Consider the following 26,624-nt stretch of genomic DNA (forward strand, 5'->3'; position numbering starts at 1 on the left):
CTGTTAGGGGTCCCCACAACTTGGGAAATTTTATCAAGGGCTCACTAGAAAGGTTGAGAACCACTGGACTAGAGGGATACGCTTTGTTTAAGTTATTATATTAAATAATAGGACATAATTTAGGTACGTTGCTAGTAACAGAAAGGAGGGTTATAAAGACAACTAAGACATCCTGGCATCTTATTATTTAATTCACCACCTAATGCCTCATCCCACCCGCAAAATTTATTTCTGATTGCGATATAAGCCATAAGACTTATTTTCTGCACAAGTTGGCAGATATACCGTCATTGTTTTTGAAAGGACTTCACATTGCAACACCATACCTTGGGATGTCCTGGTCTACAGTTGCACAGCCATAGAGGAACACGATGATACCGACAATGGATGCTGGAATAAGCATTTGGGTGTATACTCCCAGCCAGGCAAAATAAAGGGCAATCTTCTCTCCAAAATATTTCCTGATATCAATAAGAATAGCTTAAAATTAACTGTTCTTTTCAATATGTTCATCAAAATCAAATCTAAAAAGAACAAAACTACTTTTCGATGACTCACCTGACCAGGTCAATGGGCTGATATTTGTAGAATACTCCATAACTGGCCCACTCATCACATAGCAGCTAAAATATAAAATTAATTAGGATTTGAGATATTTTTGAAAGTGGAGTCAAACATTACTGCTAAGGAGAGCATCACAGGAGGTTTTTAATACACTTCCCACCCCCTTTACCTTCCCTGACTAAGCTAAATTCCAATCAGGGGGTCAAGACCCGCCGATTAGATCCCGCTGTGTGCAATTACAGTGAGAGAGGGTCGCCGGCGGGCCCTGCTCTAGTATATCTACAGTGGGCGGTCGCTAAGCCGTTAAAGTGCAGCTTCAGCTTTTGCATAATATTGAAAAAATAAATACAAAATCAGGAAGTGATAGGAAATATCTCCAAACAGCAAAAGACAAAGCAACAAGTACTTTTTTTAGTGGAATGAGGAACAGTGAGAATGTCTAAAATGGGTATTGCTGTTGGTCTTCCTGACCCCATGACCTTAAGAGAATTTCCTCTTGCTTTGAAGAGATTTCATCTTACGCCCCAATGTGCCAGTAGGTAAAGAAAGTGAAAGGAAACCTTGACAGGAACACAGCAAAACAACAAATCTGACAGGGATCCTAAAGTGTTACTAAACCCAAAACCAAAAATGTAATATATTTTAGTTTACTAGTGCTGGGCATGGAGGCCACATTTGTTTTCTATTTTCAAAGTGATTTTTGCTTTAATTTTCACCTGCTAATCCTGCAGATAACACATTCTGTCCCTGGGTGGTTACATCACTCTTCCACTGTATCTATGGAGGAGGGATGTTGTTGTCAGCTTAAGCTGCTCTGCGGATATGGACTACAAACATTCCTCACAAATGCTCTTCTTGAAGAATGGTCAAACATCCCCATAGACACACTCCTAAACCTTGTGGACGGCCTTCCCAGAAAAGTTGAAGCTGTTATAGCTGCAAAGGGTGGGCCAACTCCATATTGAACCCTACGGATTAAGACTGGTATGGCATTAGAGTTTGTGTGTGTGTAAAGGCAGGCGTCTCAATACTTTTGGTAATATAGGGCCAGATTCACAAAAGAGATACGACGGCGTATCTCCCGATACGCCGTCGTATCTCTGTGATCCGCCCATCCTAACTATGCGGCTGATTCATAGAATCAATAATTGACTTACACTGTCGGATCTTAGGATGCAATTCTATGCGGTCGGCGTAGAATATGCAAATGACTAGTTACGGCGATCCCCGAACGTCCGCGTTACCTGTCGCTTTAACTTTACGTTGTTTACGTCGAGATATGCGTCGTAAAATTAGGGCTGAGCCCTAGGTGTTCTAAGCCATGTTAAGTATGGCCGTCGTTCCCGCGTCGAAATTTAAAACATCACGTCGTTTGGGCAAGTCGTCCGTGAATGGCGCTGGACGCCATTTACGTTAACGCCGAAACCAATGACGTCCTTGCGACGTCATTTAGCGCAATGCACGTCGGGTAATTTACCTGACGGAGCATGCGCAGTACGCTCGGCGCGGGAACGCGCCTAATTTAAATGGTGCCCGCCCCATTTGAATTGGGCGGGCTTGCGCCGAGTGCATTTACGCTACACCGCCGCAAGTTTACAGGTAAGTGCTTGTTACGCCGCCGCTGCGTAGCGGAAATGTATGTGAATCTGGCCCATAGTGTATTTTCTGTATTTGGTGAAAATGTGCTTAGTCTGAGAAAAAAAAAAAAAAACTACAGCTACCACATCCAAGGATTGTAACAAATGGCATTTTTGTTCTTGGGCTTAGCTATCCCTTAACCATTCCCTACTCAGTAAAAAAAAAAATATTATAAAAAAATAAAGTTTTTAACTTTAAAATGTCAAACTTTATTTCCGTAAAAAAAAAAAAAGCCAAACTTATCAGAAATTTGGAGTTACGTTTGAATTATTTCAATAAGAAATATTTAAACACCTGCCATAACGCACAATAAAATAGTCAGCAGTGCTGAGAACGGCTCACTACCTCCCAACATTACACAGCTATAGAATCTATTTGAAGGAACAAAACCCAGCTGGATCCTGACAGCCAGAAGTACAGTGGCAGGGTCATCATCAAAGTGAAAGTATAGGGTGCAGTTCCGCTATTTCCAATTGGTGAAAGAGCCGTGTGCATTGATTAGCACAAGAAACCTGACATTTACTGTTCGTCACATTGGCTCGGTCTTGTACAGCTGCAGTACACCGCACTGTTGCCGATTCCAGCTCTATGGATGTTTGCCGGTGTGTAACAATAAACCACATCTGCAAGAAACCTCCTGTTGGTTCACTGACAGAGCCAGCCAGGAAACACCCATTTAATTAGCACTAATGTATCAGTATTTCATTTTCCCATCAATCCCATCACACCCACACTGAATTCTTGGTAAGGGTTAGTTACAATAACTAACTATTACATAAAGCATAAAACAAAAACCTGCATCACATTTATTAGTCTGTACTATGGACATCTTATAGTAGAACTTCTTAACTTAGAATCTCTGTCAGGTTTTGTATTGTTAGAATTAAAAGTAGGACCTTTTGAGTGTGGCTCCCCTATTTTTTCTTCTCTTAAGTTTCAGCATAAAGTGTTCTTTTAACCACTTAAGACCCGGACCTTTAGGCAGCTAAAGGACTCAGCGAGTTTTTGCGATTCGGCACTGCGTCGCTTTAACTGACAATTGCGGTCGTGCGACGTGCCTCCCAAACAAAATTGGCGTCCTTTTTTTCCCCACAAATAGAGCTTTCTTTTGGTGGTATTTGATCACCTCTGCGGTTTTTATTTTTTGCGCTATAAACAAAAATAGAGCGACAATTTTGAAAAATTCTATATTTTTTAATTTTTGCTATAATAAATATCCCCCAAAAATATATATTAAAAAAATGTTTTCCCCAGTTTAGGCCGATACGTATTCTACCTATTTTTGGTAAAAAAAAAAAAAATCGCAATAAGCGTTTATCGGTTGGTTTGCGCAAAATGTATAGCGTTTACAAAATAGGGGATAGTTTTATTGCATTTTTACTACTAATGGCGGCAATCAGCGATTTTTTCGTGACTGCGACATTATGGTGGACACTTCGGACAATTTTGACACATTTTTGGGACCATTGTCATTTTCACAGCAAAAAATGCATTAAAAATGCATTGTTTACTGTGAAAATGACAATTGCAGTTTGGGAGTTAACCACAAGGGGGCGCTGAAGGGGTTATGTGTGACCTCATGTCTGTTTCTAACTGTAGGAGGGTGTGGCTGCAGGTTTGACGTCATCGATTGTGTTTACCTATAAAAGGGAACACACGATCGATCACAGCGCCACAGTGAAGAACAGGCAAGCTGTGTTTACACACAGCTCTCCCCGTTCTTCAGCTCCAGGGACCGATCGCGGGACTCCAGCGGCGATTGGATCCGCGGGTCCCGCGGTCACAGAGCTTCGGACCGGGTCGCGGGCGTGCGCCCGCGGCTGGGCACTTAAAGAGGACGTACCTGTACGTGCTTGTGCCCAGCCGTGCCATTCTGCCGATGTAAATGTGCAGGAGGCGGTCCTTAAGTGGTTAAGATACCCATCTGTGTGTGTGTGTGTGTGTGTGTGTGTGTGTGTGTGTGTGTGTGTGTGTGTGAGAACTGCTGGCTCAGTACGAACAGATCCTAAAAATCTGCCCATTCCACGCCACTCTGAGGAACCCGACTCTTTCTGGGGATCCAATGCCAACTTACCTACCCTCTCAATATCTGATTTTACCTTACATCCGGTATCAGCAACAAGGTTGTCACGATAACAGTGAAAAAGGTAAACTCTCCAAAGGGAACAAGAACATAAAACATGGAAGTACATATAATAAAATATTTTCTCGTGTGTCCATGATAAACCAACACCAACACCCCCCCCCCTCACGAGAGATGGATGGGAATGCAGCAATTCCCTCCCCCCCGCGGGAGACAGACAGGAATGCAGCGGTGATCAGAGTCCTTCTTACCTTAGGAAGGAGGCAGAACAGGCAGTCATGAATGTGGGCTGCAGCTCCTCACTCTGGGGCCATTGCTTCTCCTCCAGGCTGAACAGGAACTGGCTGAGACCTGATTGGCTGGGAGTCCTAAGACTTCCGGGCCAAATCGGGTCTCAGGAACTGCTTCCTGATTGGCCGGGAGGAGAATCAGGAAGACAATAGCAAATTAATTTGCTATTGTCACACAATAGCTCGGCGCCCCAAGCTCACAATTTTTTAAAGCCAATTAAACCTCAGGCTCTTATCATGTGCTTCAAAAAAATAAAAAATAAACATTACTGAAATGTGTCCAGCGCCCTTCATGTAGATTACGGGGCTGGATGCATGGATGGTGGGGGGGGCACCCTAGTGATAATTTTGTCACCGAGGCAGACAAGCAGTAAAAAAGCCAGTGCTTCTGACCTCTCCCATTTCTATTCAAAGCAAAAAAGATTTGTCTAAAGTTAAACGTTTAAACACCGTACACAGCTCATGCTGTTCAAAAAAAAATAAGTTCTTGAAAGGAAAGAATCTAATGGCCCTTGATAATATCAGGACTGGGATCTGGAATTAAATTTGCTGATAAATCCCCCCTCTCTCTATTCCCATTAAATGCAATTGTCACATCAGTAAGTTACATGTACTGTGTAGCACTGCCAAATAACATTGTTTTGAGTAAATAAAAAATATATATTTTAATAGATACAAAATGCTGCCCCTGAGCTCCTTCATACAACCTAAAGCCTCCACAGCACCATGGTAGTGCATTGAGAACTACAAGCCGACAGCTACAAAGGGTGTCAGAGGCATTGAAGAACACCCTCAAACTTCACAGAAACATACCTTCCGGTCATTGGGTTCACAATCATCCTCAAAATCCCCCTAGAAGAAAAGAAAAATAATATTTGGAAGATTAAATTTCCCTCAAGGTAAAGTAACATAGTACTTGGGATCGATCTCTTATCCCCTGATCCTCATAATACATGACTATGCCTTGCTGTCACAATAGATCGTGGACCAGATTCAGATAGGTGAGCGGATCTTTAGATCCGCGTAACCTATCTCATTTACGTTACGCCACCGCAAGTTTTTGAGGCAAGTGCTTTATTCAGAAAGCACTTGCCTGTAAATTTGCGGCGGCGTATCGTAAATCCCCCGGCGGAATTCAAATTCCGCAGGTAGGGGGCGTGTAAAATTTAAATCAGGTGCATCCCCGCGCCGAACGAACTGCGCCGTCCGTAAAATTTCCCAGCGTGCATTGCTCTAAATGACGTCGCTAGGACGTCATTGGTTTCGACGTGAACGTAAATTACGTCCATCCGTATTCGCAAACGACGTAAAAAATTTAAAACTCGGCGCGGGAACGATGGCCATACTTAACATAGGATACGCCGCACATACCCCTCATATAGCAGGGGTAACTATACGCCGGAAAAAGCCGAACGTAAACGACGTAAAAAAAAAAGCTCCGGGCGGTCGTTCGTTTCTGAATCGGCGTAACTCCTCATTTGCATATTCCTCGCGTATACAAACGGAAGCGCCACCTAGCGGCCAGCGTGAGATTGCAGCCTAAGATCCGACGGTGTAAGTCACTTACACCTGTCGGATCTTAGGGATATCTATGCGTAACTGATTCTATGAATCAGGCGCATAGATACGACGGCCGGACTCAGAGATACGACGGCGTATCAGGAGATATGCCGGCATATCTCTTTTCTGAATCCGGCCCCTTGACTCTAGTCAACACACAGGGTAGAACTCACAGAACTTCTTTATTCCAATAAGTAAGGTAGCTAGCTCAAATATCCAGCATTACATGGTATGGGACATAGAAGCCTAAATTACAATAGCAATAAAAAACCCGAAAAGAAGTACACAGTTACACACAGAAATGGTTTTAATGGCTTACAAAGGACACAGAGTTTATTATGGGGTAACCCAATAATCCATAGATATTGACATTTCAGAAACAAACAGTCTAGCTTTAAAGGCTGGAGCTAACAATTTGCATAATGACCACATTTTTATAAAATTTACTTTTGTCCCTCCAACCTAATTACTGGATGACCAAACGTCGCTAACCAACACAGCGATAAGTTAATTAACATGGGCAGATGGCTGTCACTCCTATTGGTGCTGCATCAGGGGTGCTTCTGGCATGGGCTTAAATAGCTTGCAGCTGCATGATACTCTGCAGCCAGCAAATTCCAACCAATTACATCTGCTCTGGTTGTTCAAATCTCTCCTACGCCACTTGTAAAATACCTGAAAAGTAGCGCACACACAGCGCCATTACTCATTCCATAAGGGGCTTTGCCAAGCATTGCAGCACCTTCTATTACACTCTGACAAATGATGTACTGCAACTCTGATTTAATGAGTGATGTCATAACTTTTTATGTGGGGCCTCAAGTGCTGTCCCTGATATCACCAAAGGGTTGTACACAATATTCAGTAAATGTAACGCTTCAGAAAACTGAAGACGGCCCAATACTGCAGACATGCTATAGAAGGAATTATTGTGGAGGACTGGGGACAAGCTTCACAAGACAGCCATTGCCTGAAAGCACAATACATGAGACTGCCCCACTGCCATTTCTAAAAAAAAAAAATTATATATACACGTACCGTATATAGTCAAGTATAAGCCGACCCAAATATAAGCCAAGGTGCCTAATTTTACCACAAAAAAACTGGGAAAACGTATTGACTCGAGTATAGGCCTAGGGTGTCCATCTGCATGCCTCACTGTGCCCATGACTAGACTGCCGTTTAACAAGGGAGTCTATGGACGGCTATGAGAAAAAAAAAAAAAAACGGTGCTCCCCAGCCATAGGTCCCCCAGACAAAAAACGTTGCACACTTGTAGAGGAAAATTGGGGCTATGTGTACCAAGTTTGGGGTCCAGGGGACCTACGGCTTGCACCAGGTCCCCAAAGTCACCGGAGAAATTATCATTTAACAAGTGGGTGTATGGAAGGGGAGCCCAGCTTAAAAAAAAAAAAAAAAAAAAAAAAAAAACGGTGCTCCCCGGCCGCTGGTCCCCTGGACAACAAACTTTGCACACTTGTAGAGGAAGAGTGGGGCTACATGTGTGCCAAGTTTGGCCGCTATCGGGTCCCCAAAGTCCAAAAAAGGTGACTCGAGTGCAAGCCGAGGGGGGCATTTTCAGCACAAAAAAAATGTGCTGAAAAACTCGGCTTATACTCGAGTATATATGGTAGATAGATAGGTAAAAAAGAGATTTTTAATACAGCTTACCTGTAAAATCTTTTTCTTGGAGTACATCACGGGACACAGAGCGGCATTCATTACTATATGGGTTATATGGAGTACCTTCAGGTGTAGACACTGGCAATCTCAAACAGGAAATGCCCCTCCCTATATAACCCCCTCCCATAGGAGGAGTACCTCAGTTTTGTAGCAAGCAGTATGCCTCCCAAAATGGTCCTCAAAAAAGAGGGGTGGGAGCTCTGTGTCCCGTGATGTACTCCAAGAAAAAGATTTTACAGGTAAGCTGTATTAAAAATCTCTTTTTCTTTATCGTACATCACGGGACACAGAGCGGCATTCATTACTATATGGGATGTCCCAAAGCAATGCTTACAATGAGGGGAGGGAGAACATCTCCAAGACAAAAGGATTTAATTTAGAGATATACTCAAATCATAATAAATCCAACTTAGTTGAGAAAAATAATTTTAAATTTTAAATTTAACTCAAAAAAGAGGAGCCCCCGGAATCCGAGGGTCTCAAACTGCAGCCTGCAGCACTGCCTGCCCGAAGGCAGTATCAGTATTCCTTCTTACGTCCAACTTGTAGAATTTTGTAAACGTGTGGACAGAAGACCGGGTTGCCGCCTTGCAAACTTGAGCCATAGAGATCTGGTGGTGTGCTGCCCAGGAGGCGCCCATGGCTCTAGTAGAATGAGCCTTTAATGATACTGGAGGAGGCAACCCTTTCAAGCCGTAGGCCTGAGTGATTAATTGCTTAATCCACCTAGAAATGGTGGACTTTGCAGCTGCCTGCCCCTTCTTGGGCCCCTCCGGTAGAATGAACAGCACATCTGTTTTCCGGATCTTCTTTGTAGCTTTAAGATAGGCCTTCATGGCCCTGACAATATCCAAGGTATGCAGCAACCCTTCCTTTCTGGAAGTAGGTTTAGGGAAGAAGGATGGTAATACCAAATCCTGGTTCAAATGAAAACTGGATATGACCTTCGGTAGGAAGGAAGGATGAGGGCGGAGAACGACCCTGTCCTTATGAAAAACAAGATATGGTTCCTTACAGGATAAGGCCGCTAGCTCCGAAACTCTTCTTGCGGAAACTATGGCAACCAAAAATACTAACTTCCTTGTCAGTAGAACCAAAGGAATTTCAGCCAACGGCTCAAACGGTTGTTTCTGTAAACTTGACAGAACAAGATTTAAATCCCACGGACAAAGCGGGGATTTAACTGGAGGTCTAATACGTAAGACCCCTTGAAGGAAGGTCTTAACCAGCGAGTGGGTGGCCAGCGGCCGCTGAAACCACACTGACAGAGCAGAAATCTGTCCTTTGATTGTGCTTAATGCCAATCCTTTATCCACTCCTAGCTGGAGAAAACTTAATACTCTATCGATGGTAATTTTGCGAGAAAAGCCATCGCTTGGACTCACACCAGCCTACATAGGCCTTCCAGACCCTGTAATAAATCACCCTAGAGACCGGTTTCCTGGCTCTGATTAGGGTAGAGACTACTTTCTGAGACAGACCTCTACCCCTGAGAATCAGGGATTCAGCTTCCAGGCCGTCAAATTTAGATGCCGTAAGGCAGGGTGGAGGATCGGACCTTGCGATAGCAGGTCTGGCCGTAGAGGAAGAGTCCAAGGGTCTCCCACTACCATCTTTAGGATGAGTGAGTACCATGCCCTTCTGGGCCATGCTGGAGCTACCAGGATGACTGGTATGTGTTCCACCCGGATCCTGCGCAGCAGGCGGGGTAGTAACTGGAGCGGGGGAAACGCATAAAGAAGTTTGAACTGATGCCAAGGGCAAACCAACGCATCGGTTCCGCAGGCCATCGGATCCCTTGAGCGGGATATGAACCTGTCTAGTTTCTTGTTGAGTCTCGATGCCATGATATCCACGTCCGGCACTCCCCATCTTTGGCAGAGTGCTTGAAAGACTTGTGGATGCAGAGACCATTCCCCCGGCCATAGAGTCTGGCGGCTTAAGAAGTCCGCCTGAAAGTTGTCCACTCCTGGAATGAATATTGCCGATATGCAGGGCACATGCGCCTCTGCCCATAGGAGAATCAAGCTCACCTCTCTCTGAGCGGCTTGACTCCTGGTTCCCCCTTGGTGATTTATGTATGCCACGGCCGTGGCATTGTCTGATTGAATTCTCACCGGGAACCCCTGCAATTTTGACGTCCAAGCCCTGAGGGCTAGTCGAGCAGCTCTGAGCTCCAAGATGTTGATGGGCAACTGCTTCTCTGGCTTTGCCCAAGTACCTTGGCGAGTGCAACCATCCAAAATTGCTCCCCAGCCCGTCAGGCTGGCGTCTGTGGTCACTATCTTCCAAGCCACTGGGCTGAAAGACTTCCCCTTCAGTAGATTCTGAGGGTCTAACCACCAACACAGACCTTGTCGGACTCTTGATAAGAGCGGCAACGGGATATCCAAGGCCTGTGGCCTTCTGCTCCATGCTGACAGGATGGCTGCCTGTAGGATGCGAGTGTGGCTCTGGGCGTATGGTACCGCCTCGAACGTGGCCACCATCTTGCCTAGTAACCTCATACATAGGCGAATAGTCGGTTCTTTCTTGCTTAGAACCAGTAGGATTAATTCCTTGATGGCTTTTACCTTCCTCAGAGGTAGGAACACTCCTTGTTGTTCTGTGTCTAATCTCATGCCGAGATATTCCAACTGCCTTGTGGGCTGGAAAGCTGACTTTTCTCGATTTAGGACCCAGCCGAACCTCTCGAGGTATTGGACCGTGAGGGCCACTGCTCGCTCCAAGCCGGGAGACGAGTGGTCTATGACTAGGAGGTCGTCCAGGTATGCTAGGATCGTGACCCCTTGGATCCTTAGCTTGGCTAGGATCGGAGCTAGGACCTTCGTGAACACCCGGGGGGCCGTAGCCAACCCGAAGGGAAGCGCCACGAATTGGAAGTGACGCGAAGCCACCATGAAGCGTAGATATCTTTGATGTGGCTGATAAATTGGAACATGAAGGTAGGCATCCTTTATGTCTATGGACGCCATGAAGTCGTCCTTCTGGAGTGTGGCAGCTGCTGACCGCACGGATTCCATCCGAAATGAGCGGATCTTTAGATATGCATTTACCATCTTTAGGTCCAAAATTGGCCTGACATCTCCATTGGGGATGATGAATAGGTTGGAGTAGAAACCCAGCCCCTGTTCCAGGACTGGCCGGAATCCGAGGCGGATCGTTTGGAATCCTCGACTCCTGGAAATGAGGAGGAGGAAACCTTAGGAAATCTAATTTGTAGCCTGTGGCCACGGAAGACCGTACCCACTCGTCGGGAATGCTGGCTTCCCAAATCTCTGAAAAGAGTCGCAGCCTTCCCCCCACCTTCGTGGGTGGGGGCGCCCCTTCATAAGGTTGGCTTGGGGGCTGGTTTTGCTGGTTTGCGAAACCACTGCCTTTTGCCTCTAACAGCCTGTCCTTGTGATTTGCTGTTGAAGCCGAAGTTTGCTTTTGCAGGAGGCCGTCGATACTGCTTGGCATTAGAGGGCCCCTGCCCAGGGGAATACTGTCGTTTAAACGCAGGCCCCTGAACCTTCTTCTTAGTTGGCAAGAGAGTACTCTTGCCGTTTGAAATGGTCTGAATGTATTTATCTAGGTCTTCTCCGAAGAGTCGTCCTCCATGGAAGGGGAACCCTACCAGGAGCTTCTTGCATGGGGGCTCAGCCTCCCAGCTTTTTAACCATAAGAGTCTTCTCATATGGATAAGGGATAACGATAAACGTGACGCTTGCTGGATAGAATCCTTGATTGCGTCTACCGTAAAACATATGGCCTTAGGGACATCCGAAAATTCTTCTGCCTGCTGGGCAGGAATAAGTTTAAGCATCTGCTTAAATTGATCCGATAATGCTTGAGCGACCCCAATCGCAGCCACAGCTGGCTGTACTACTGCCCCTGCAGTAGTGAAGGAGTTCTTAAGTAGTGCTTCCAAGCGCTTATCAACTGGATCCTTGAACACCTGTATGTTTTCTACAGGGCATGTTAACGATTTGTTAACACATGAGATGGCTGCGTCCACTGCAGGAGTAGCCCATCTTTTGGAAAATTTTTCTTCCATAGGATATAGGACAGAGAACTTCTTAGGTGGTAAGAAGATCTTATCTGGCTTGTTCCAATCTTGGAACAAAACTCCCTCTAATAGAGGATGGATCGGAAACACAGCATTGCTTTGAGGCGCCCTCAGTGAGCCCAAAGCTGAAACCGTCGATACCTGGAGATCTGGTACTGGCAAGTTGAATGCCCTATGGACCAAGTCCGACAATCCTTGAATCCACCAGCTCTCCCTCAGGGAGACTGCCCCAGACTCCTCTGTATCCGGATCTTCGATCCCTGAACCTACTTGGTCCTTGTCCAAGAGGTCGTCCAATTCCCCTGAGGAAAGGACCTCCTCTTCTGAGGGTCCGCGCTCGGGCGACGGAGATCTATTCCGCTTACTGCCCCGCATAGCTGCGGCTATCATTTTACCCATGCTTTTCTGCATCTCTTTTAAAGAGGTGAGTAATACCTCCTCCGTGACCATCTTAGGGTTGGACTGACCCGCGTCAGCTCCAGCCCCAGATCCCGATGGCCCCAAGGCTCCCTGTGGGGAAAGCAGCGGCATAGCATTGTCCGAGACCTCAGACTCTCTGGGGGAATCCCCACCTCTTGTACCCTTGTTTTTTGATGCCATGGTACAATACCGAGGTACACCTGCTACTTATTGGTACCTGGGACTTATAAATAGTTAAATGCCCAAACACCTGTTTGGGGGATAAAAAATGCTTCCTCTCCCCTAGATGACACTTTTTTTTTTTTTTTTTTCAAAAAAAAATCTTTTTTTTTTTTTTTTCAAATCTAGGAAAGAAAAAACATTCTGTCCCCCTGAGTAGTATTGCAAGAAAAACTATGAGATGGAAAAGAAACAGCCTATTCCTAGGCTTGAAAACAGTCTTTCTGAAGACTGCAATATTCTTTCTGGCCACTGTGTGTCCTCGGCGCCCCGTGCTTGCCGTTCTGGTCTTTCCTCCTCAGTTCCAAAGTATTGAATGAGCTATATGGAACAAACAAGGAAGGGCCGCCCCTTCCTTAAGCCACTGACCCGCCCTTCCCCCCCAGCAATCTCAAACAGGAAATGCCCCTCCCGACAGGGGGGGGGTGGGGTTGGGAGGAAGGGACCTCTCTGCTCCAGCAAACTGCAGCCTGCAACCATGAGGAGGTCGGCGTTTTGCCTGCTTTGCAGGCCGTGAGGAGGAAGACTGAATGGAGCATCGCCTGGAGGCTTGCAGGTAAGCACAGCTCTCTGACACACACATATACTTTTATATCACAGGCCCCACTCAATGCTTTTCCAACACTACAAGGGAGGTCACATCTTATGGGGAATAATACATATAGAGCCATCCTATCTTTATGATATGTGACTAGTTTGCCAGATGCAGTGCATAACTTTAGGCATGTCCCCTGTGACCCCCCAGAAAAAACCTGCTAAGAACCAAGTTCCGCAAGTTTTTCCCCTCACTTACCTGCTCCATGCCGCAGGACTTTGCCAAGCAAGAGGCCCAATCTTCCCCCATCTCGGTGGGGATGTCTAGACCTTCAGGCCCTGGGTTCCTATGAAGGATCCACTGTCCTGGGCCCATATAGCACTCTGGCAACAGAAACATTAGGCACCCAAAGGTTTCTAAGTTCTGGGCCCAGGGTCCAGCTCTCTAAAAAGAAAAGCATTATGGGCTATACCCCAATGGTTTGGGGTCTGGTTACTGACCACTTTAGCGCTGAGGCTTTTTTGGACAGAACCGGTTAGCTCACCTAATCCCAAGGATGTGGAGGCAAGCTAAACCATGACTAACACCTAAGACACTGGCGGAAAAACTGAGGTACTCCTCCTATGGGAGGGGGTTATATAGGGAGGGGCATTTCCTGTTTGAGATTGCCAGTGTCTACACCTGAAGGTACTCCATATAACCCATATAGTAATGAATGCCGCTCTGTGTCCCGTGATGTACGATAAAGAAATATATATAAATTTTTTTAAAACAAACCGAACCATTACTTTCTAGTAGTAACTATAAAGAATATTTTTCCTTCACTAGCTTGAGCAACAACCAAAACAGACCACTGTCTGCAGAGTCCCTAAAGGGCCACACAGTACATACCAAGGGGCCGCAGGTTGGGTACTGCTGCTTAAATCCGATTTGGCCAGACAAATGCCATTGTAAACTCTGATGACTAAACCAATAGACAAGATGGCAATTGTGTGTAGACGCCTCCAAAATAGTGCACACAGCCCAGTTGGCCAACTGTTCTCAGAGAAAAGTGGAAGACTTGAGCCGAGTTCTTCTAGTGAATCCCCATTGCCCCATGTACTGTATATTTGGGTCATCCAAGTATGCAAATTGACGCACCAAATAAGCACACAGATCAGGAATGTAGATCCAGATTCCAAGTGCTCTTTTATAGTAGATCTCAGATTTCACCTTTCATCGACCCTCTCAGCAGATTTGGAAGTACATACATCAGATTGGAGTAGTATTTTTACTGCAGGATATGCCCAGGCTGTTAAATAATGCACATGTGCTAGACTTGGCCATAGAATAGTGGCCATTCTTGATATATGCATCAAGCTAAACTGGAAGGACTTGTGTCTTTTTTCAACCAGACTACCTATGCAACTGAAGACAGAAATGGCCATTGCCATCAATGGGTTGATATAGCATATGTGCACAATTTTATCAGAATGCTGGATGGCGGGGAGCTGCGGTGGCTCAAGGCAATTGGCACTGCGCTGACAAGCCATTTACCTCTGCAGCTAGGGGTTTCGGATCCCGGTCTCGGCTACATGTGAATTGAGTTTGGTGGTCTCAGCCCGGCTCCCGGTGGGTGCGCTATGTGAGGTAAGCCTGCGCTTAGTACGCCCACCCCCCCTCCCACAAAAACCACCACACTTACACGCACTCGAAATTGGGTTAACATGCACGCACTTTGACCACGCGGTCTCTAATAAAAAAAGAGAGGCGAAGGACTAACGGGGCTGGTTGAGAGGGACTCCCTTATAGGGAGTCCCTCTGCCCCGTTGGGCTTCAAAGCGGAGCAGGTAGGGCGGGCTGTGTGGGAGGACCCCCTCACACACCCCCCATTGCCACCCGGGGCATGGAGAAAGGTGGCAGATTGCCTCTGGGGGAGGCCTGCCTACTCCCAACTCCTGCAGTCTGGCTCCTCTCTCGAGTACACGCACAAAATACACTTAAAAAAAAAAAAAAAAATGCTGGATGGCAATCATTGGAGCAATTATTAGAAGGCAAGGAATTGAAAATGGTTGTGTATTTAAAAATCAGCAGGATTTATTCCCAAAGTCCAAATTTAAAAAAATTTCATGAATACTTACATCATGCTGAGGATATGCAGCACTGTACACGCCATTAGCAAGTAGGCTGGTAATACCTGTAGAGCAGGGAAACACAATTACAATATGTAAATAAAAAGATATCGTAAAGATGTCCATGTTATTTATGCATCTCTGGTAAATTCCATTGTGCAGCTTCAGAAATACCGCTTCTTCTGGGGGCCCCCCATCGACAAAAGTTGCGATACACCCTGAAGATAAAACTAGCTTATAATTAAAGCTAAATATAATAATAGTGCAGACGACGCGCATTACGTCTGGCTGCCACATCCTTGCTGTCATAGGCTTGTTGTTCACACCAAGCCATATAATTATTCTATGTTTTGCTAAATGTCTTTTCTTCCTTCCAGTTCTAGAAAAATGGTGCCTAGAAACAGGTCAGAATGCTGTACGATGCAGGGGGACCATCTGGTATCACTGTTGCAGCAATCAAAAAAATGTACATCCCAAGAAATTTAGAAGATAAAATATGGTGCTTGGCGGCAGCCAGATGGTAGCTGCTGGCCACGTAATCATCAAAATACACGCAAGATCCATATATGAAAATTTTTTACCTGCCAAAAGTTCTGCGTTGCTATCCATTCAGTCCTAAGAATCTACCATACAGCACAGCCAGGGGGATGGCATCACTGCCTCTGTTACAGCTGAGGAATACAGTGATGCCATCTCCTTGCCCACAGCCTGCTAATTAGATAGGAAAAGGAGCAGCAGGCGATTGATGAGGTCATAAGTCTGTACTCTGACCCGGTCAGTGTGTTCCTTTCTGCACTTCTGAATGCAGTTCACCCAATTGGCTCTCAGTGCTGCCTCTTCCTCTCCTTGCATGAGTGCTGCTGTACAGGGGATTATATAAGGCTTTTGCCAAGGTTAATTCAGGTACTTATACTAACTGAATTTAAAGCGGAGGTCCGCCAAAAAAAAAAATTAAACAAAAGCCAGCAGATACAAATACTGCAGCTGCTGAATTTTAATAAATGGTCACTTACCTGTCCAGGGTGCCCGCGATGTCAATCGCTTGGCTCTCAGCTGCCCCCGTCGCCATCCTCGGAGAGGGAATCAGGAAGGGAAGCTTAGCGGCTTCACTTCCCGAATCCCTACTGTGCATGCTCACAGGTCCCTGCTGTCTTCTGGGACCTGTGTGTTTTACATAAGACAGCGGGGGAGTGGCATAACCCCCGCGGGGGTCTATGCCCAGAAGTGGATGCAAATACCTAGGGGGAGGGTTCCGAAAAGTGGAGGTTCCATTTTTGTGTGGACCTCCGCTTTAAGAAATAATTGTACTAGCTGCATGTGAAAGATAAAATGTATTGAATAATAAATACTGAGTTGTGTTAAAAGCCAAGATAACCTTTACAAAAAAATAATAAATGCGTACATTTTTGGAGAATTGTTACAGTAAAAAAAAATATGCATTTATTATTTGTTCCTGCAGGAGCCTGGAAAGCATTGCACACAAACAGTAGATCAATGTGGGCTCCTGCAGACATGTCCTCTGGCTTTCTGTTTGAAGTGGTCTACAAAAATCGCTCATCAGCGTCTTCGCAGCCTATTGAAACTACAAGTCTGTCTGCTGCAAGAAATGTTTATTAGAAATAGAAGCATTTACATAAGTGCGGTCAACATCTCCATTCATCACATAAGCTTATAGGGCTTGCAAGCAGTACAACATAAATTGTGGTCATAATCTACATCACAGGGATGACACAAAACACGTACAGTATTATTTAAAATTAATAACTAGTGTTTACACGCCATCCAGTAGTGTATAATATACTTAGAAAATGTGCCGCTCTCCCAATCCAGCCTGTGTAATTACCATGTGTGAGATGGCCTCAGCCTTGAACCACTCCATGCAGTACAAGGCTGAGGCCATCTCTCACACGTAACACTGGATTGGGAGAGTGGCATTTCTATATTATACACTAATGGGTGATGATATTTCATGCCGGCACCCCATTCCTGAGTACCAGCAGGACCATAAACATTTTTATTTTTTGCTTAGAGCGACACTACAAGTATAAGCAGGCCATAGTGTTTACACACCATCACATATACTCTCAGAAACAGAGACAAGTATTAAAGGTATTGGAGTAATAATAATGTATAGAGTAAGGGAGGGTTATAACCCATCATTTTTTTGCATCCGTTTCCCATTGCAGAGACTTATGCCGCGTACACACGATCGGTCTATCCAATGAGAATGGTCTGATGGACCGTTTTCATCGGATGGACATGAAAAAAACGATCACGTCAGAGCGCGGTGACGTAAAACACAACGACGTGCTGAAAAAAAACTAAGTTCAATGCTTCCACTTCATTCTGAGCATGCATGGATTTTTAACCGATGGTTGTGCCTACTAACGATCGTTTTTTTTCTCGGTTAGGTATCCATCGGTTAAATTTAAAACAAGATTGCTTTTTTTGAACCTATGGATAAATAACCGATGGGGTCCACACAGGATCGGTTTGGTCCGATGAAAACGGTCCATCAGACCGTTCTCATCGGTTTGACTGATCGTGTGTACGCGGCATTACTTTCACTTCCTGTGCCAAAGTCAAACCAGGAAGGGAGAGGAAATAAAGGTAATCCATTGGGGCCACCCACGTCACCAGAACTAGAGTCCCCATGGGTAGATTTCCCCTCTATTACTTTTCTGGGAACAACCTGGGGATTTTCTTTTACTTTTAAAGGTGTTGTAAAGGCAAAAGTTTTTTTTTTATCTTAATGCATTAAGATGAAAAGCTTTCTGTGTGCAGCAGCCCCTGCGGGATGCGGGAGGGGCCAGGAGAGCCATAGAGGAACCAGAGAAGAATAGGATTTGGGTTGCTCTGTGCAAAACTAACTGCACAGGGCAGATAAGCATAACATGTTTGTTATTTTTTAGAGAAAAAAAAACCTAGACTTTAATGTTAATGGTAGATAGGACAAACCGAGAGGGTAAATCTCCTTAATGGGAGGCACAGACCGCAATAAAAACCTGACAGGTGTTCTAATCCATCTACACAAAAAAGGTATGCCTTTAGTTATACTTTTCCAGTTTGTGACAGGCAACCTGCCATTTTTTAGAAAGCCGATTGGTAAGATAGATGACAAAGGTTTACCCGCTTGAAGAGAGTAACCTATGTAGAGGGTCAGAATTGAGGGTGATAGGGACGGGAAACTGTGTTAGCACTGCATTTTGCAACTGTAAATATCTAAATAACATCCAGTTAGGGAGACCATATTTTGCCTTAAGCTCAGCCAAGCCCATCAATTTTCCACCAAACATAAAAATGTTTAACGCTATGACACCTTGAGAAGCCCAAATTTGCGGCAAGAGTAAGAAAGAGTTGTAGAGTCTTTCGCAAGGCAAGGGGTTGTTCCTGCCCATACAAAAGAGAATACGTTTGCAAAAAGGGATTTAGGTAATGGTAATGTTTCAGAAGAAATACAAAAATTTAGGTAAGAAAATAATTTTAAGTAGGTTGATTGTTTAGGAGAAGGATTGTAGACGGGGTGACAAATTAGGTCAGCATAGGACTGTAGAGTTATAAAGACTTTTATCCCCAGGTATCTAAACTCATCAACCCAATTGAGCTGGAGTATTGGTATTAGGCCTAGGCTGCAACTGACCATAGGGGAAGATGAGAGATTTGTCCCAATTGACGCTAATCCCACACCATAATCCCCCTCCACCAAATTATTTGGACCAGTGTACAAAGCACGGCCCATAAAGACATGGATGATTAAGTTTGGGGTGGAGGAACAGAGTCCTGACCTCAACCTAATAGAACACACTTGAGATGAATTAGAGCGGAGACTGCAAGGCCTTCTTCTCCATCATCAGTGTCTGACCTCACAAATGCGCTTCTTGAAGAATGATCAAACATTACCATAGACACACTCCTAAACCTTGTGGACAGCCTTCCCAGAAGAGTTGAAGTCGTTATAGCTGCAAAGGGTGGGCCAACTGAATATTGAATCCTATGGACCAAGACGCCATTAAAAGTTCATGTGCGTGTAAAGGCAGGTGTCCCAATACTTTTGACAATATAGTGTATATTTCACTTTCTTAGCAATTCCTAATTGTACACACAGCTGCTTTATAAGATAATCTTTTCAGAACTTTCTGTACATGATGTAAGCATCATATAATGGTTTAGGCTGGATGAACCTCTACCGCAGACAACATGAATAGAGTACATTGAGCTTTCATTACACCAGTCCAGGGAAGGAAAATTGGTCACAGGCTCTGTTCTTAGAAATCTGGCTAGTTTAAGGAACAGTCAAAAGCCATTTAATCCCTCTGCTTTTTATTCAAGGACGGAGATGCTACAGTGAGAATATCAGAAGCAGCCTCTTAAAAAAGAGACTCTTAAAAAAAAAAAAAGAAAGATTATGAACAATGTGAGTAGACATACGAGAAGTGTAGGCGGAGGGCTCCACACCTTTCCATGTTAATGAACATCAAAAGTGCGGGCATGTTGCAATGTTTGTGGTTAAACACTGCTCATGCGCTATACTTACTGTGAATATAATATTCTTTGTTTTGCATAAATAGGGACAGATTAGAACGTCTATGAGGTTTTAACAGCTGCTTTTTTTCCCATGGAAGGGATTTCTCCTGACTTCCTGTCCTAGTGATACCCTGTGTGTTTAGTGAAACCAGATCACTGGACCGGGAAGTGATAGAACGCTTATTAGGCTTTGTCAGTCTAAAGCCCCATACACACGGTCACACTTTTTGCCAACCAACTTCAAAATCGTCAACTTTTCTAATTTGTGTGACCGTGTGTACGCTCCATCGGACCAACTTTTTCGGGTTTCATCCGACAAAAAGTTGGGTCTGCAAACGGACCAACTTTTCTGCAACAAAAGTCCGATGGTGCCTTGTCTGATTGTGTGTACAGCAAGCCAACCAACTTTTGGACAAAGTGCAAATACGCATGCTCAGAACCAATGTTAAAATCAACCAACAATAGCAGAAGTTTACCAAAGGGTGGCGGTAAAGAGCAGAAAAGAGCAGAAAAACCATGTGATGTTGGGTAATTTTTAGAAAAGTTTGCAGAAAAGTCTGACCGTGTGTATGCTATGGGTGTGACCGGACAAATCAATTAAGACAAAAATCCAAGGGAAAGTTTGTTGGATGTGTGACTGTGTGTATGAGCCTTAAAGCAGCGGTCTCCCGACTTTCCTTTATCTGGTCCTTGGGGCACTTTTCCTCCCAACCACAGGGAACTCTTCCTCTCGCCGACACCAACAATGGGGCATCATTTCTTTCACCGACACCAACAATGGCAGGACATTTTCTTCTCCCACTGGCCACACTCTGCAACCCCCCCTAAAGTCTGGGGCCGCAAATCAGATACATTGTCGAATCTTTGAGCGGGCCTATATGAGATGCGCTACGCCGACGTAACATTGAGAGGAAAGTACTGTATTCAGAAAGCACTTGCTCCCAAAGTTACGTCCGCGTAGCGTAAATGGGCCAGCGTAAGCCCGAATAATTCAAAGTAGCAAGGCAGTGGGCGTGTTGTATTGTAATGAAGCGTGATCCCATGTAAATGCATGGCCGATCGAACGGCGCATGCTCATAATCACGTCGCAAATACTCCCCAAGATATGTCGGCTCAATGCTTTCGACGTGAACGTAACTTATGCCCAGCCCCATTCACATACGACTTACGCAAACGACGTAAAATACAACTTCTGTGCTTACAAGTGATAGTGGTGAGCAGAGAGCCTGAGCCAGAGGTGGCGGAATTGAGTTCCACCAAATTCCAGCAGAAAGAAAGAAAGAAAGAAAGAAAGAAAGAAAGAAAGAAAGAAAGAAAGAAAGAAAGAAAGAAAGAAAGAAAGAAAGATTAACCACTGGGAGCTGTGAGGTCTGCCCCTGAGCAGTTCATGGAGTACCACAACTTTAGGGTCTTTCGGGATCAGAAAACTCCAAATAAGGGCATATACACTAGATCAATTCCATATGCCCCCCCAATATATATTTTTTTATCATCCAGGTAATTAAATCCCATTACTTCCATACAAGTTACCATTCACAACAGCAGACTATATTCAAAATTAATGAGGCATGAAGCTCACCACAAACATTACAATCTGAATGTATGCCTCCTTTGGATTTACCAAAAAATGTGTAGCGTGAGGGCATACTGAACTGAATAGTTTAGGTTGGCTCCTGTACTACACATCTATTGATAAATCTAAAGGAAATTGTACAATTATAATTTAGTGTGGCTGTGCCAATTACGGAAAAAAACAAAACAAAAACAATAACGCTGCCTTTATTCAACTTTTCACCATGAATCCTATATTTAAAAAAATCATGTGAATGTATGCTTACCCATGCTATATTTGGCTTTTGTACAGGTTGTTCGCTTCAAGATTTCATACACCTGTAGGAAGAACACGACAGTTAGGTCATCAGTGACAGTGAAGGGGACAAGGTTGTGAACTGAAGAAGGAGGCTTGTCTGAATCTATTGGGATTTAGCCACAAAACCCATTAAATCTGATCACTGAAAAATTAGATTGTCTTTTTCTTTTGTTTATTACCAGTGGTCTCCAAACTGTGGCCCGGGGGCCAGATGCAGCCCTTTGCTTGCGTTTATCCAGCCCTTGGAGCACCATTTCATCCACTTATACCAACAATGGGGCAGAATTTCCCCCACTGACACCAATGAACGGGGCACAATTGCTCTTAATGATACAATCAATGGGGCCCAATGATGGGCGCAATTCCTCCCAATGACACCAACGATGGGGCCAAGGACCAGAGGTGGCTCTCTAATTAGGCGGTCGCCTTAGGCCTCGCGGCTGCCTAATTTGCCTAAAGAATTGGTTAGGGAAAGTTCTATAAACAGCGAATTTATAGTTCAAAAATGTAAAACTCTTAATAAATGCAATGTATACAGTTTATTTTTATCGCTTTAATTATTTTTCCCATTATGGATGTAAATGGAGCCTCATGTCTCAGATTTGTCTAAGGCCTCACAAAGCCTTGAGCCGCCTCTGCCAAGGACATTAATAATGGGGTGCAATTCCTCCCAATGACATCAACAATGGAGCATAATTCCTCCCACCGATACCAATAATGGTGCGGATTTTTGGGGCATTATTTTTCCCACTGATGTAGGGACCTTTTTTACCCCCAATGGTCACAGTCCGGCCCCCCTAAAACCTTCAGGACAGTAAACTGGCCCTTTGTTTAGAAAGTTTGGAGACCCCTGGTTTATACTGTAATAAAGACGACTGGAATGTGGTTGACTACTCCAGCAATATGCATTACTTCATTTTGGATAAAAGGGTTACAGCCATGATCAGGTTTTTATTGCGGTCTGTGTAGCAGTTTTCTAGTGGGAATTCTGCACTCCAGGCTGCAGCAAGTTTTCTTCTTTGTTTAACCAGAACAGGGGTCACCTCTGAAATGTTTAGTGCTGAAAATGCATCTTCAAAAATAATTTTCCCTGTTAAATAAAAAATTCAAATTAAAAAATAATCAAGAAAAGTTGCTGCAGCCCACAGGGTTTTGATTCAAGGAGGATTTTGAACATACATAAAGTTCCATCAGCGCTAAGACTGTCAGCCATATATGTGGATAGGTCACTCTGGAAAATATAAAATAAGCCAAAAGCCCCAGTGCAGCTACCAACCACTGGAAAAATGGATAACAAGGAACAAAAACAAAGAAGCAGCGCTCAATGGGTATAGCATTAAAATTAATAATCCTTTGTTTGATGCCTGTCAACTGTACCGAACGGCTGTAAGTCTTGTAATCTTGAACCAATGACCAATAAAACTTATTGATTAAAAAAAAAATAATAATAATCCTTAAATAAGGTAAAAAGTTTGTTTATTGCACCATAAAAAGTTCAATAGACAGCAACTGCTAATGTAAAAAACTAGCAGAATTAACCAGAACAATCATAAAAACAAAAGAGGATTTTGAAGCCCATGGAATATATATGTATATATACACACACACACACTGTATATTTTAAGCAGAGTGAGGAGAGGTTAGTTAATTGCCATCCGTGCCCTTGTGTCTTAACAACAACACCCATCAGGTGACGGGATTCCAGTAAACAACCGTTTGTGCATGCATTAGCCTAGGCAAACCTAGGGGCTCATTTGTTTCCAGAACCCCCAGATAGCTGGTAAGATTTGAAAATTGGCAATTCAGGGTGAAATGGCAAAATAAAGAATGCATGTAAATAGAACCGAGGTAAAAAAGGATGTACATGAAATATTCCCGAGGCGGAAAATGTGAAGAAGGTGGCCTTAGACAGTAAGCCTGTGATATGCAACCTATACCAGAGGACTCAGCCCTTCTCCTGGGCAATGAGGATAACAAACCACAGGTGAGATGAGTACCCACTGTATAAATAGCAAGATGTTAAAAACGAATAGAAAGTGTTAAGATCTAATTGGAGAGTAATTATCACCCAATTAGCAAGGGATACATAGTACTTTTAAACACTTACAATTGAACTTCTTGTTTTGCTGTCAAAAAACGAGTCTTTGTCAGACATATCGAACCTGTTGGGTAATACAGATCATAGATGGGTTAGAACGTGTAGGATAAAAATAACCATTTTAGTTCTATAAATATATAGATCTACATATAAAGGAAAACTGAAAATGCAAAACGGTCTAATGTTGATCCATTGGCTTCTTTCTGTACTAGGAGTTGCTAGACTAGAACAAGTATGTAGAACAGATGTTCTGACCTCACCCACTGCATACTTGTTCCAGGTCAGTGACCTAAAAATATTCAAGCCTGAGATACTCAAACAACAGGTTTATAATCTGGTCAGAAAGGTAGCCTACAGGTTTTTAATCAGTGGCGGCATATTGGAGGAGGAAGAGGAGGAGGAGGAGGAGGAGGAGGAGGAGGAGGAGGAGGAGGAGGAGGAGGAGGAGAAGGAGGAGGAGAAAGAGGAAAGTAGAAAAGGAGATTATGGGGCCCCCGGGCAAAAGGAGATTATGGGGCCCCCAGGCAATAGATCATGGGGCCACACAGTATACACACATACAGTATGCATACACACACACACACACACACACTGAAAAGGTACTGGGGCAGCTATAATCTTGTTGTTGTTTTTTTAGACCAAAAGGATTTCGGTAATGGACATTTCATGTATAGATGTAAAAAAAACACACACAGATTTTTACATACTGTCCCTGGTTCTACTGAGGCTGGCAACCCTGATGGGGCCCCTAGTGGCATGGGGCCCTCGGGCAGTGCCCGAATGGTCAGTCCGCCCCTGTGTACCATGCACTTGTAAGAGAAAGTATCCTACTCTCTTTGTATTGCTTCCTTTGTGTGAAATCCCTGGTGTTTCTGCCAGTCCCTCTGCTTTCCTTTTAAAAACGGACCACACTAAGAACACAATCGAGGTCAGTTCTCTTGTTATGATGGGAACTCTGTACTCTGCTCCAATGATCAGACTTGTCCTATCCCCCAACACAGCCTTTCTCTGGGAAGCTCAGTGATGCTTCTCCAGAACAGAGAGAATGTGATCACTTATTTTTTTATACTTATACCCAAATGTTTTGCCATTCATTTCTATTTTAAACTGAATGGGTTGTTTTACAAGGTGAGGGTTTACGATCATTTTAGGCAAGAATATCCTAGAATCTCCACAAAATACAAGCAGTCACTAAGTGATTTATCATACAAGAATCCACCCACATCTGAAATATTGGCCTGGACAATGGACCTTCTCATCCACAATTAAAAAGTCTGAGGCATGCAGATCAATGGGTATCGAGACTGGATTTGGCACACTTACATGTGCTGCTTTTCTCTGGAGAAAGGATAGGAGAGATGCTTGATTGTCTGCGGTCGATGGCTAGCCACTTTGGGCTGAATAGGTTCAGTTATTTTCTGAAGGACATTGTTGATTTTGTGCATCAGACCTTGTTTTTGACTTATGTGATAAATCTGGAATACATAGGATCAAAAGAGTGTTCAGTTTTGCTTGGAAAAGTACATAGAGCAAGAAAGACGGAGACCACATTCACAGAAAAAAAAAAGAAAACAACAACATATATTCCTCTATCAGTTATCAGATCACCAGTTATCAAAGGATAGCTCTGACATGAGGAAGCAAAGGCCTCATCCTCTACCAAGTCAGCTGTCTCCCTACGAAGGCCTGAAAAAGGTCTGTAGCCCTCCAATTGTCTTTGCGGGCACAGTATCTAATGGCAGGTAATACAACCATGCAATGGGGGTACCAAGAGAATTAAACATGGTTTGTGACAGACCACATTACAGTATAGATTTCATTTTTAAAGTGGAACTATGGGTGCAACCAATGTGTATGCATGCGTTACGTTCTGACAGAATGTTAGCCTTGTGGGAAATGGAACTACAGAGAACTCCTGAATGACAAAAAGGTTACCTGTCACCCAGTTTATCATCAAATTGCTCTTTTTCCTGACCGTTTCCTGAGGCCTAGCTCTCCATAAACTTAACCCCTCTATGTGTCATGGTAATATGCATATATGAGCATGTGAGGCGAAATTTTGTATATCAAAACATACACAAATATTAAAGTAGGTCGCACACTTGTACATCTCTGCATCCCTCCTACCTTAGAGGCCCAAGTTCCTCTTCTTGCGGCTTGAAATTTGGACAAGTAGATACGGACCTGTTCAATGCTTTTTGGTTGTGCCCCAGGATTAAAAGTTTTTGGAACTCTGTAGTGAATTATGCAATCACATACTTACAAAACTACCTACCGCTAACCCCCGAATGGGCACCTTTTGGTCTACTCAATACTCTGGGCATTAAAATCTCAAGGGGCTGTAACCAACTCCTTATTTACTTTGTGGCATGAAAAACTATTTTACATCAGTCGATCTCCCCGGAACCCCCCAATATGTCTTTATTAATAGATACAACTATGTTACTTTTTTCATATGGGATGGATGGAGGCCTCCCTGCATAAACAATTACAGGTGAAAAAAGTTCATTGATGTTTGGGAATCTTTTGTTCAAACCTTGCCCAAATAAACTCAATCTATAATGTAACGCTCTCAATATACTCAGGGGTATCAACTTCGACTCCTAACCAACGATTCTCCAATTGATGCTCCACATTCTTTTTAAACTAAATTGCACATATTCATGTAAAAATTGAGCCCCCCCTTCTTTCTTCTGCATGCTTCCCGTTAGTCTGACCCCCCATTCATTCCACCATTTCTTAATTTTCACCTCTGGATCCAGTACTTTTAGGTTGTTTACAACCTATCCCAACATACTGTATATTGCTTTCCTACATTGACTTATTGGCCAAATGTTGCGACCATTCTTAAATCGCATTCTCGTAATAATAAAAAAAAAAAAAAAGAAGGATTGGAATGGAGCTCGAGAAGTCAAGATGTCTCATAGCTGTATATCTGTAGGGTGAGATCTAAGGCACTGCTGACTCTGACTGCTGAA

The 26,624-nt window shown here is 43.9% G+C and overlaps 1 protein-coding gene across 6 annotated transcripts in view; it reads right to left on the reverse strand.

The window, feature by feature from the left end:
• The window catches only part of ANO1 (anoctamin 1), a 231,002-nt gene that overhangs the window by 62,260 nt on the left and 142,118 nt on the right, over positions 1 to 26,624 (reverse strand). For all 6 annotated transcript variants that reach the window (XM_040328142.1, XM_040328141.1, XM_040328144.1 and 3 more), the window contains 7 exons: positions 24,970 to 25,121; positions 23,656 to 23,710; positions 21,517 to 21,568; positions 15,164 to 15,219; positions 5,389 to 5,427; positions 559 to 623; positions 327 to 461 (listed from right to left, as the gene is read on the reverse strand). In XM_040328142.1, the coding sequence (XP_040184076.1) occupies positions 327 to 461; positions 559 to 623; positions 5,389 to 5,427; positions 15,164 to 15,219; positions 21,517 to 21,568; positions 23,656 to 23,710; positions 24,970 to 25,121 (554 nt within the window). The remainder of the gene's footprint in view (positions 1 to 326; positions 462 to 558; positions 624 to 5,388; positions 5,428 to 15,163; positions 15,220 to 21,516; positions 21,569 to 23,655; positions 23,711 to 24,969; positions 25,122 to 26,624) is intronic.

Source organism: Rana temporaria, chromosome 11 (genome assembly GCF_905171775.1).
Source record: "Rana temporaria chromosome 11, aRanTem1.1, whole genome shotgun sequence".
NCBI lineage: Eukaryota > Metazoa > Chordata > Amphibia > Anura > Ranidae > Rana > Rana temporaria.